At 34.7% G+C, this 13678-nt stretch overlaps 1 protein-coding gene across 1 annotated transcript; it reads right to left on the reverse strand.

Annotated features, from left to right (window-relative positions):
* Nucleotides 1–262: 262 nt before the first annotated feature.
* Nucleotides 263–6781, reverse strand: LOC130014265 (tripartite motif-containing protein 59-like). The gene is made up of 3 exons (XM_056103240.1): nucleotides 6675–6781; nucleotides 6428–6488; nucleotides 263–268 (listed from the first exon to the last, which is right to left on the reverse strand). The coding sequence occupies exons 1-3, from the start codon at nucleotides 6779–6781 to the stop codon at nucleotides 263–265; spliced, it is 174 nt and encodes a 57-aa protein (XP_055959215.1).
* Between the last annotated feature and the right edge of the window lie 6897 nt (nucleotides 6782–13678).

Consider the following 13678-nt stretch of genomic DNA (forward strand, 5'->3'; position numbering starts at 1 on the left):
AGAAAATCGGTAAACAAAACCCACTTTTGGACAAGAATATTTTGCATGTTACACGTAGGTTTCAGTTTTATGCTTCTTTCGTATGTAATTATGCACATATAATAATTCTTGAACATTAATAATAATTGATTGTGAAGTTGGAACGACTATATAATATAAAATTTAAAAATCAGAAAATATGAATTTAAATAAGTCTCTATAGGCCTAATAAAGCATGCCATTTCACAATGTTAATGTTTTTTATACATTTTAATGAGAATTATTAGACCTATTATATAACAGATGTAGATTTAATAATTAGGTTTAAATTAATATTATTATTCAGCAGGATAATCGAATATCAAACCTGAAAAAGACTTAATTTCACAATTGTAAATAATCAGTTACTATAAATAACTGCCTTAGCATGATTTAGTTGTATTGAAGACTGTCAGGTCCATGTTGAAGCTAGAGACAGGTAAAAGCTGATATTGTCTTGTGAATAATTTTGTCTTTTTTTGTTGTTTGGGAAATTAAAATTGTTCAGAGTTGTTTCTAGAGAACTCTCATACAACTGTAAATATTTGTATCCCATAGTATTAAGATGATAGCAAATTAAAACACAGAAAAGTTATAATCTTTGAATGGCATTTAGCGATTTATAATATAACACAACACAGAAAAGTTGAAAATTTAAAGACTGAATGACAGCAGTACATGTGTACTACCAGAGGAATTTTGTCTCACAACTGACTAAGCTTATTTTATTTAAATCAGAATTTGCCGTTGTAAATGATAATTTTATTTTAAACAGATTGAAATTATGTTAGGCCTAGTTACACTTGAAAATTTAAAGATACATTAGTTAAGAGTTGAATAAAGAGTGGGCCATTCTTGTTATAATAGTTTGAAAATAGATAATGTAAAATGAATAATTTGAAAATTTCATTCAAATTACTCTATTGTGAGCGAAGATATTAGCCTTAGAAGGTTTGACAAGACATGTGCGATAATTGCAACTACCGTACTGGTTGTTCGAAGCTAAGTCTCGCTCTTCCATTTTTAAATTAATCAAGATATGGCTGAACCCGTTCTAATTTATTTAAAATCGGAGAAATCCGATGCCATCGAGAGTAGATTTTGGCCTGGATCAGTTCATTAATGTTTAATTAATAATTTAGATAACATTTCAGGCCTAAAGAAAGACCTACAATAGGCAGATTTAGCTCTTGCATAATGTATGTTTAAGGAATGAATAACAGCAGCAGGTTTTGTCTAAATTTAATTATATCTGAACCTGACTTTGTAAATGATAATTCTATCTTACATGGGTTGATATTAGACGTTAAAGGTTGGGTGGATGGCCGAATGATTAGCATGTGCATACTGTATCATAAGGTACGTCATTGAGTCAGCTGGCGTGGTTTTGATTCCCTGTTTGTACGTGACAAGGAGTAGGGTTGCCTGTCCAACCTCGTGGGTTTTCTCCGGGTCCTCCGGTTACCTCCAAATGTTAAAGACCCCTACGCGCAACCGAATTATTGAAATAAAATTGAACCATATGTTAGTCCCGAAATGACCTAGTTTGTGTCTAGTGAAGGTTAAACCCCATCTCTCTCTCTCTCTCTCTCTCTCTCTCTTTCATTAGACATGTCTGGAACCTGTCTTACACTCTGTATCTTTTGATTATGTCATGACAAGTAATTAAAGTAGTTATATATAAGAACAACATGTGAAAATGATGAAGAAAACTATAGGGAAATCATTTTATATTTACTTTAATTTAGTGTAGATCATTTACATTTTGTGAGAATTATTTAAATTTGAAAGAATTCCAGAACTGACCCCCTACATATTTTATATGGTTTATTTCTTGTTAATAATATATATTTAGTTCAGGACCGAGCATTAAATCACTTTTTGTATTTTATATTTGGGTACTGTATAAATAGAATATATGTAGGCTACAGGGTAGTCAACAAAAGGGCTATGGCAAGAATCAAATACTTGGGATTAAAGTTTATAGCAGGGGTAAACAGGCAAGAATCATACACTTTGATTAAAGTTTATAGCTAAGAAGGGGACAGCAGGGGTCTCACTTCAGTCATATTATGTTAGTCCTGAAATGACCTAGTTTGTGTTGTGTGGATTTTAATCCCCATTTCTTTCTCTGTCATTTCATTACATTAATGTTCATGTATGTAAACAGCTGTTGTAGATGGAGAGTTGTTTTTAAGAAAGATTGGACAATACAGTCTATTATTATTTATGTGATTGAATATATTGTAACAGCTGTTACATGTATATATCCACACTTACCATTACAAATATATACTAACAAGGGTCTATCAATCTGGTGTATATATAAAGAAACATTGATCTTATTATAAATAAAATCACATTCTTCTAGCATTCTATTCAGCGGTACTGTTTTGTGAAAGCCACAAAAGACTGGATTGCCAATTGGCAATGATCATTTAACAAATGAGAAAATTGACTCAAATATTTTGATTTTTTTTTCTGTTTTTTCAGGTCAATGTCAACATAATAAAAGGGAATTGATTGATTTGGTTTGGAGATCTTGTTTGAGTGATCTGAAAATGGCTGAGGTTACACAAGAACATCATCAAAGTCTTATACGAGAAAAACTGAATGGTGATAAGATTAAGTTATGGCTGCCACCATTTACTTTAGAAACTGGAGAGAAAGGAGAAGAACCAAAGGTAATAAAAATAATAATAATAATAATAATCTATTTATAAAGCGCTGAATATCCAACAAACTGGTTGCTCAAGAGCGCTATCGTTGTTTGTACGTTGTAATAATATTGATGGCGAGATTTGTGCAAAAGAGAGAGAGAAATGGGGGTTTAACGTCCACTCGACACAAACTAGGTCTTTTCGGGACTAACGTATGGTTCAATTTTATTTCAATAATTCGCTTGTGCGTAGGGGTCTTTAGCAATGAGAGGAAACCGGATGACCCAGAGAAAACCCACAAGGTTGGACAGACGACCCTACTCCTTGTCACGTACAACCGGGGAATCGAAACTCGCCAGTTGACTTTTATGACAGACCCAATGATGCAGCGCGCATGTGCTAACCATTCGGCCATCCAATCTCCCTTGTGCAAAGAGAACACATAATTATGTATAATAATATTATGGTCTTGACTAATTATTGTTATTAGATTCACAGACAAGCAAAGCAGCACGTGCAATAACAGACATCTGTGATAATATGATACATAATTTGAACTTTAGGTTAATAAACACATTTGCGATATGCCACCTGTTGGTATGCAAGGTATGAGGCATGTCCATTCCATATTTGGCTAATTCGTGACATAATTGGGCATGGGTGACCAATCACATAATAAATTTCAGAAGTCAAGGCATATAAAACGCTAAATCTATGCGGAAACATTTCATACACCAGGCAGATTCTTAGAAGGGAAGATGTAGCAAGTTCTATCTGGCTAGTTCGGATGGGAGTGGGATAGAGAGAATGGCTTTATTTTAATCTATGCTTGTAACCTATGTATCCAGTGCTACACTGTTTGCGTTCTAACCAGAGATCAAATGATGAAATTACAAGCTTTACCAGATATTTTGGACATAGGCAATTCCTAACTGAACGACCACATTCATTTTTATACACCCACATGGAAATGTGGTAGTACATTGCCGTTGCCTCTGTCCGTCCATTTGTGGTCCGTCTGTGGTCCACAATTTGTAGTGTACACTCGCCAGACTACATTTATTATCTGGTCTTTTTTAAATTCATTTATTGTTTACCTTAGTGAGATGAAGAAGCCCCTTTATAATTTCAACAATTTCTCTTAATTACTTTGTAGAACCTTGTGAATCCTCTAACAACAATAGCAATTATTAAATTAATATGCATGATATAAATTGGAAACACTAAGAAGCCTTTTGAATTTCAGCAATTTCCCTTTATTGCATGTAGAGTTATGGCCCTTGTTTCCATATGTTTACGAGCCAGGGCTACAGATGGAGGCAGCTGCCCCCCTAAGTCCCGGGCAATCTGTCTTTTTGGGCAGACGGGTAAAATGAAAAAACTATTTTTTTTATTTCATCTACTTGGCATATTAAAGGAATCTAATAAAACACTAAATTTACTTTTCTTTTAATTGAATACCACGAATTGGTACTGAATTGACTATGGATTAAAACATTTTGTCTGGAGCTACTCTACTTTATGTAACATTTTTCTGGCATTGATTATTATTTGTGAATGCAGCTGCAACAGTCTGATTGGGTGGTTGGAATTCAGGTCGGCATAGAGTGGGATTTCGGTTTCAAAACCATAGGACAACTTTGGAGTTGTCTAACTCACAAGCTAGAAAACGTATTTTCAAAATAATTTCCGGGAGGGCGAGGATCCCATATCCGGTAACGATTGATTGGTTGTTTGGGATTCAGAAATAAAATGAAATGAAAGAAATGGGGTTTTACAATTACCTACTGAACAGTGTTTTCCTACCACTATTAGACATGCACTGATGTGAAGCGCCCTCTGATAAACAGAGTTAGCTCCCTTCCTCCATTCACCTCGAAGACAATTTACCCAGTTGGGATAAATATTACTTTTACCATGACATAATAATACTAATATAAACACAAATAATAATTCAACATTATTATGACAATAATACTTTCTTCAGTCAAAAATACAACACATACAAATGCTTAACTATAACATTTTCCTGGTAATAAATATTTTACTATTTGAGTTAAGATTGTTGCTCATACACTTTTATGCTTACACTCCAACTGGCAAGGGCTCTTTAACGTTCACGCTAACATGTACACATGATTACGCTTCTCTGTCCAATCTGAACGACTCAACACTGTTCCTTGTCCGTCCTCCGTCCTGCACCACCGACAAGGAGAAAACGTGCTGGAAAATCACATCTATATGTCTGGTTAACCTGATATCAATGTTTATCAGGTGTCAGTTCAGGTTGTTGTATATTACACCAGACTGTTACAGTTGTTCTCAATGATCATCAGAATAAAATAGGAAAGACCATAAAAATAGAATCGATGATTGTCATATGATTAAGAATCAAATATTCAAGCTAGGATTCAGTCATTTAAAAAAAAGAGGCCCATCAAAAGATTTTATCCAACACTATAGGTGGCACTGGTTTGTTTATTTTGTCTGAATAAAATGTCACGCATGACCTTTGCACTCACGGCCTTTGACGCATAACTTATTCTGTTAGTAAGTACAGGAGAACCACACTATACGCAAAACAAAATCGACAAAACAAACCTGTGGACAAGATAAACTACACAGACATTACAAGAAATAAACAACAAATATCAGATACAGTGAATGGATCTAGGGACCAGTCATAAACTAAACATTAAAATCTATTTAATTTGACATACAAATAAACAAGTTCCGTTTGTTTTTGATTGAACTAACATATTTTACAATGGAGATATTTCTATGTATTATGATGACGGTCATCACTCGTACTATGTTCTGTAATATAGATATCAGTATCGTTCTATGTTTTTTATTCGTACAGAAGCTTGTACAGTAAATGTTTTATTGTTGTTTATAAATCCTTCCTTCACATCCTCTAGATCATTCCACTCTATAAACTTATTACTACCCCGTCCCGATATACCATCAGGTATAAATGTACATGTATTTTGTCCCTCTATAGATTTACATCCATCGTTTATATTTAATAGTTTTAGTGTATAACTAGCTGTAACAGATTTAACCGTTTTATCTCCTACTTTCCTCAGAATCAGGTAACAACCTAATGTTGATGTATCTGTTTTATGTGTAACAGTTACATACCATGGCATTCCTTGTATCATTACATCATCACCCCAGTAGTTCTCATCTGTCTTCACCATCTGATTCAAACTAAAACTAGATGTCCAGCTTGTCGACTCCATTGTTTCTATTTCACCTAGAAGCAGTTGTAAAGTTTTAACATCTATATCTACCATAGGGTAATAGACATATCTTACTGTGGGTATATCTAAACTGGTTGATCTGCTGTCTTCAGTCAGTGTTTGTACATTGGTTAACGCATCTACAACCGGAACAGTAGATTTAGCATTTAATACATCATTTATATATTTAAAACTGGTTTGCAAGTAATTGTTGAATTGGGTCATATCGTCATGAAATGTCTGTAACATGTTACTTTCTTCATCACAAATTTTATTTGTTTCACATTTTATATCACCGCCATATTTTTGTACATCTTCACAAATTCTTTGAACCTGTTGATCAACGTTGTCACAGGCTATTTTAGCGTGGTTCTTGATATTATATATTTGATTGGTTAAAGATTCACAGTGTTTCTCAAGTTCATAAATCCTCCTTTCTAAATCCCTCTTTATAATGTTTAACTTTCCTCTGAATTCTTGGTCAACATCTTGAAGATCAGCTACGGTATGATTTCTGTGATCCAATATAACACAGCTACCACAAACAGCAACCGAACAATCACGACAATAAAATTCTATTTCTTTTGTCTTGTGTCGGGAACAAAAATGATTCCGTGCTTTTGGTTCGAAATCATTGGACTGTGGTCTTTCAATATAGAAATTATTCTGAAAGTGTTTAGCACCATCAGCAGGAACGTCTATTGCTCGTCTACACAGAGGACAGTTGAATTGATTAGACTTGGAATGTAACCGTATATATGAGTCCAAACACTCCTGACAAAACGTGTGGAAACAGGGGAGTATTTTAGGTTGATTAAACATATCAAAACATATTGAACAGTTCTGGTTAGAAGCCATCTTGGTGGAATCCCTGTCACAGTAAGACGAAAAAGATATTATTCTGTATCAGCAGAAGACGACCACAGTAAACTCTAAATGTTTTCCCCATTTAACTGATTGTGGATGAGATTAGAGTGGTTACAGCTAATGTTGTTAAATCACTGAGTTTAAACATAGCTTTCAAATCGCTTCCACTGTTTAATTATGAACATACTAGCAGCTATATGTTATATCTCATCAAGAATGATATGACTATCTCCTAGTTACTGGTGACTATATATAATTATTTATATGTCGTCAAGAATGACTATCTCCTAGTTACCAAACAAACACAAACACGATTGAAGTTTAATATTTATCACCTCAACCAGATTAAATTTATAGAGTCAGTAATTGATTTAATCTATTGGGGGACTTAAAGATACATTACCACTAAAGAATTCATGAGGTAGTTATGCCAATAAAAGTATCTAATTTTGGTGTATATGCAAAGAAGAGCCACCCATTCTAACTTGAACACTACCAGATTTTGGTCTGCATCAGACCCCAACTTATTGGATTATCTCCCTTGTTTTTAGGCTAAATGTGAAATATGTACAAAATTTTTGTCCGATTCAGTTGAAACTTAAATCGTACGTAAAGGATCAAACAAATAAGACTATTAGGTGTGACTCAATTGCAAACAATCCTATTTCCTTGTCTCAAAATCGACTATCGTCAAAAATGGTCGCCAACTTGGATCTACAAATGGCTAATGGGCTTTCTCAAAAGATTAGTCCTTAAGGAGTACCGGTATTTGTGCCAATTTTGTTACTTGTTTCCACATTTGAATGATTTCCCAGGATGGACCAAGTGTTGTATCATAAGGTCATTGAGTCAACTGGTGTGGTATCAATTCCCTTGTTGAACTTGACAAGGAGTAGAGTCGCCTGTCCAATCTCATGGGTTTTCTCCAGGTCCTCCGGTTTCCGCCCACTGCTAAAGACCAATACACTCTATCATGTAACTACCCCATCTAATGCCGCAACCACCAGATAGGTCTAAACGTTTGTGTACATTTTAACACTATAGATTTACTTACATCGTTTATACTTAAAGGAACTAAATTGCTAATATTTGGGACCTAGAAATTAACACAAATGGGATGGGTGGCAACGCATATAATAATGTAATATGAATGTATATAAACTGATTTACATTCAATCATTTCTTTTTTTACTGTAATTTCTAACCAGTTAAAATGTTTAAAATAAAATAGGTATAAGAAAAGGGCGATTCTTCCAGTTATCCCAAGTTTTTTTATGTAACTAGTTTCGTTCGTATTGAACTCTTCAATGTTTTATGAAATATTCAGAAGTCTCAATCGAATGTCAATCTCTAGATTCTGGTTATTCCATTCTACACCGATAGTATTTATTGCGCATGCTCTCCAGATAAGGATATGACGTGACCTTTGACATGACTTGTGGAATATGTCTAGCCTCGTTCTTCAAGTCCCTTGTTACAAATGGCGCTGAAACGCATTATGGTACACGATTTGTAAAATGTTTATTCTGCTCATCTTTCCAGGTAAGACCACAACATCAATGTTGATTTTAATTGACAAATAATTCATGTTTTCAAAGTGGAATACTTTGGATGATATTGAGTTAGAGACTTAGCTACTTTAATAGTTTTAGCCTAGTCTATATAACTAGCTAAACGGTTTTAACTGAAAGTTAGAATATCATGTATACTATATACTATCTATATATAATAACTGCCCTTGTGGTTTATTTCTTACAATATTTTGGGCGATATTGACAAAAGAGCGCTCGTATCAGCTCTTGTTCTTGTTTCACATGCTACACTCATGTTCAGGTCTGCCGAGAGAAGTTTTATGTGCGAGAGCAAGACAAATTTTTGCCCTCCCCCCTCCCCCTTCTCTCAGGGTAATACTGGCCATGTCGACGTAAATCTAATTTATTAAATATTTTATGGGCCTGGGGCGATGTACTGACTGCACACCCCTCTCTTGGGTCCCGGCCATATTTTCCAATGAATGTTGTGTTAGGGTTGGGTTGATCGTTATAAATTATTAGATTACAGACTAAGATGGTATGTATAAGAGATTGAATTACATCCTGGATTGTTTGTTTTGGTTAAGTGCTTGAATATTCTCGAGTAGCTTTATAATGTGAGTGTAAGCTATATTTCTTCTCTGTGTCAATATTAGGTCGCATTGTCAACATTTCAACTATCTATAATTTTATCATAATATTTAAAGATACATGATGGGAGATCACTATAATAGTTAAAATTGACAGATGGAATTCAATATAAGAGTATGCCGTAGTGACACTATCCGGGCTGTATGGCATATGCCCGTCTTCATCAGCCCAGTTCAGAGCAAAACAGTAGGACGTTAGCATTTCATTTCATTTCATTTTCATAAATAATGATGACACATTATATAGTCTGTTGTAGGCTTATTACCACTTTAACATCTTGTTATTGACTCATCCACATCAAATATCAGGGTTTTCCCAACCCTGGTGTGGTATCCTAAAAGGTATTTAGTTAAAGGTAGACATAATAACATGTTTAGTCACAATACTGAAATCTAGGACAACTGTCTGTTTTACTAAAATCTAGGATTATTATAGTGTCTGTTTTACTAAAATCTAGGATTATTATAGTGTCTGTTTTACTTCTGTAGTTTGAACTGTTGTTTAAAACAACCATATAAATATAATCTGTGAATATTGCTATAATTTTAACAACAACTCAGGTAAAGCTGGATATTATACTTTGATAACTCAATAACCACAATGTGTGAATATAACTACTGTAGTTTTTACCTGGACTGAGTCTAACTGTGTTGTACATATAGATAACTCAATAACCACAATGTGTGAATGTAATTGCTGCAGTTTTTACATGGACTGTGTCTAACTGTGTTATACATATCCATAAACATGGCGGAAGGAGGTGATCATACACATAGCTGTAGTATCTGTTTAGATGATTTTACTAAACCTAAAATACTACCATGTTTTCACACGTTTTGTGAAAATTGTATAGACGACCATATAAAAGCACATTCACATTTCAACAAGTTTAATTGTCCTAATTGTAGAACACAGATTCAAGTACCTGATAGCGGTGCAAGTGGGTTTTCAACAAACTTTTACATCCAACCGAAAAGTAAAACAGAAAAACATTTTTGTCCGAGGCACAAGACAAAAGAAATAGAATTTTATTGTCATGATTGTGAGACTGCTGTTTGTGGTAAATGTGTTATATTGGATCACAGAAATTATACAGTAGCTGATCTTCAAGATGTTAACCAAGAACTCAGAGGAAAGTTAAACATTATAAAGGGTGAGTTAGAAGGGAAGGTTGATGAAGTCAAGAAACACTGTGAATCTGTAACCAATCAAATATATGATATCAAGAGCCTAGCCAAAAAAGCCTGTGATAATGTCGATGCACAGGTTCAAAGAGTTTGTGAAGTGGTAGAAAGACGTGGCAGTGAGATAAAATTTGAAATGAATGAAATTTGAGATGAAGAAAGTAACAAGTTACAGACATTACATGGAGATATGATTCAGTTCAACAGTTACTTGAAAAACAGTGTTAAATATATGAATGAAGTATTAAATGGTAAATCTACATTTCCAGTTGTAGATGCGTTAACCAATGTACAAACACTGACTGAAGATAGCAGATCAACCAGTTTAGATATACCCACAGTAAGATATGTCCATTATCCTATGGTGAATATAGATGTTAAAACTTTACAATTACTACTAGGTGAATTAGAAAGAAAGGAGTCACCAACCTGGACATCTAGTTTTAGTTTGAATCAGATAGTGAAGACAGACATGGATTACTATGGTGATGATGTAGTGATACAAGGAATGCCATGGTATTTAATAGTTCAACATGTAACAGATACATCAGGATTAGGGTGTTACGTGAATCTGAGAATAGTAGAAGATAAAACAGTTAAAACCGCTACAGCTAGTTGGACACTAAAACTATTAAATATAAACAATGTAAGTAAATCTGTAGTAATGCAAGATACAGATCCATTTACACCTGGTAAAGGATGGGGTGGTAATAACTTTATAGAGTGGAATAAACTAGAGGATGTGACGAATGGATTTATAAACAACAATAACACATTTAATATACAGGCAACTGTATAAATACAGAACATAGATCGATAGATGGGTGTCATCATAATACAAGGACATATCTCTATTGTTAGTTCAATACAAGGACATATCTCTATTGTTAGTTCAATACAAGGATATATCTCTATTGTTAGTTCAATACAAGGATAAATATCTCTATAGTTAGTTCAATGAAAGGACATATCTCTATTGTTAGTTCAATACAAGGACATATCTCTACTCTAAAATATGTTAGTTCAATCAAAAACAAATGGAACTTGGTTATTTGGATGTCAAATGAAATAGATTTTAATATTTATCTTACAACTGGTCCCTGGATCCATTCACCTGATTTGATATTTGTTGTTTATTTCTTGTAATGTCTGTAGTTTATCTTGTGTAAATGTCGTGTGTGAAATGCAGGCAAAATAAGCAAACCAGCACCACCTATAATTGTTGGATAAAATCTTTTGATGGGCCTCTTTTTAACCTGACTGAATCTTAGCTTGAATATTATCAAACATGGATATTTGATTTTTACTCAAATGACAATCAACGATTTTTATTTTTATGGTCTTACATATTTTATTCTGATGATCATTGAGAACATCTGTAGCAGTATAAGCGAATTCTGGTGTAATATACAACATGAACTGACCCCTGAGAAACATATATCATGATATCAGGTTAACCAGACATATCGAAGTGATTTTTCTCCTTGTTGAAGAATCCTTGCCAGTTAGAATTTGAAATAAGATTAAACATAATTAGGGTGGTATGGCATTCCATCCCGTAGGATTTGTATGCTAAAATTGATTTTTTTCATGTTTTGGGTTGACGTTGGACCAAGCTATCCAAAAATGTCAAGGTTCAAATTTTCCAACTACGTGCCCCCGCTGGGAGGGGCATTTTTAAAATCAGGATCCCTCTAACCGAGGCCATGGCTATCTCCACATGGTTGGATTTTCATGATCTGATGTTCATTCTGGTGTTTTTTCATGATGCCAACCCCATCTATGATATACTTAAAGCGAATGGAAGTAGCCTTCATTAAAGATACATTATGGGAGATTTTAATAGAGAGTTGGCCATTCTTGCTATAACGGTTCAAAAATAGATGATGAAAGAAGAATATATTGAAAATTTCAGTCAAATTAATTTATTCTGAACAAAGTAATCACCATTGTAATTTTTGACTAGAAATAGGAGTCAACTCTCTCTTCATCGTCTCCGAGAATAGTCGATTGTTTGATTGACAGGTGTTAACTCCACCTACATAATCCCGATTATCAAGTAACGTTTTCAATGGCTGTGGCATAGAAATATTTCTATGGGCTGTGCGTATCACATTTATTTTTACTACAAATTAAAAATAAAACTTTTAATACATAGACAAGAAGCGAAAGTTTGAAAGAAATGGAACAAATCAAAGAGGCATAATTATAGCTGATATTATTACAGTCATCCAATGGGGCTGCAATTGAACTGGGTTGATGCTAACTGCGATGTTTATCAATTTCCATAATTTTTCTGTTTACGCAAGTGACAAAAGAGCGTATAATACCGACATCCAAACTAAACATAATATTAAGGCCGTAGGCTATACATCGAACTTTCAATCAAATTGACTGACATGCGGCCTCGCTCAACAGCGGCCTCGCTTCGTACACTCTATCATTTGGCCTCGATCTAAGATTTCCGGGAGTATGATGTCAACATAATGGTTAATCTCCGCTTACGACGTCATTTAAAAATTTAATCAATCAATGAAATCCTGTTTAAATCCAAGCCATCCGTGGGTCTACAGAGTTGATTTTGTGCTTGTTGTGTAAATAAAGATCTAATTTTTAATTTCTATGACATCTGAAGCCTAAATAAAGACTTGCAATAATTTAGCTCTTGCATAATGTATGTTTAACTTCTGGTAGGAAATACCAATTCAAGGTGTCACACTCGGATCAAATTCAGCCAATAACCTTTGGATTTTCATGATCTGAAGTTCATTCTGGTGTTTGTTCATCATGCAGACCCCATTCTAGGGTTCAAATGTTTTGTTTACGACCCTTGACCCGTCTGGGAGGGGTCTTTTTGAGATCCGGACCCCTCTGATCGAGTCCATGGCTATCTCTGCCAACAGTGGTTGGATTTTCATAATCTAACGTTCATTCTGGGGTTTTGTCATCATGCCAACCCCATCTATGATACACTTAAAGCAAATAGAAGTAGTTTTCATTGAATTTCAGGGGGGGAATACCAATTTCTGGTGTCTCAGCCTACCTCTTTTTGTGGCTTTTGAAGCACGCGTAAGAGAAGCTTTGAACTCCAATCAGACCTTGCGACTTATGACTTCCCCTGACACGCACTCGTTCAATCACATCTATCTCTAGATCTCTGTATTTTGCAGCCTTCTCAGTTACAAACTTGAGATGACTGTGAATACCGAGACGACAAGATTCATGAGAATTGTGAGGGCATCGGCGTCACGTGATCTAACACGTGCTTCCCGTCAGTAACTCTCTCACCTACAAATGCAAGAACCGAGAGTTTCTCTCAATGATGAGAACCTGGTGTGGTGTAGCCTTTGCTGTATCAAACAGGCTAGGATATGCTAGCCTGGTTGATAGAGCACGGGCTACATCACCCAAAGTTCTCATCATTGATGCAATGGCTGTACTTAAGAGTATAAAGAAAACTTCAAACAGGCAGAAACACTCTGGCCTACAAGAGGCATTCACCAAGTGAATCGACTCCATAC

Source organism: Patella vulgata, chromosome 9, assembly GCF_932274485.2.
Source record: "Patella vulgata chromosome 9, xgPatVulg1.2, whole genome shotgun sequence".
Classification (NCBI taxonomy): Eukaryota; Metazoa; Mollusca; class Gastropoda; family Patellidae; genus Patella; species Patella vulgata.

Excerpts from the sequence above, each read along its gene's own strand:
- LOC130014265 (XM_056103240.1), bottom strand. The coding sequence starts at position 6,781 with ATGGCTTCTAACCAGAACTGTTCAATATGTTTTGATATGTTTAATCAA. Across the intron at positions 6,489-6,674 it reads TGTTTGGACTCATATATACG|TCGTGATTGTTCGGTTGCTG; the intron begins GTTACATTCCAA and ends AGAATTTTATTG.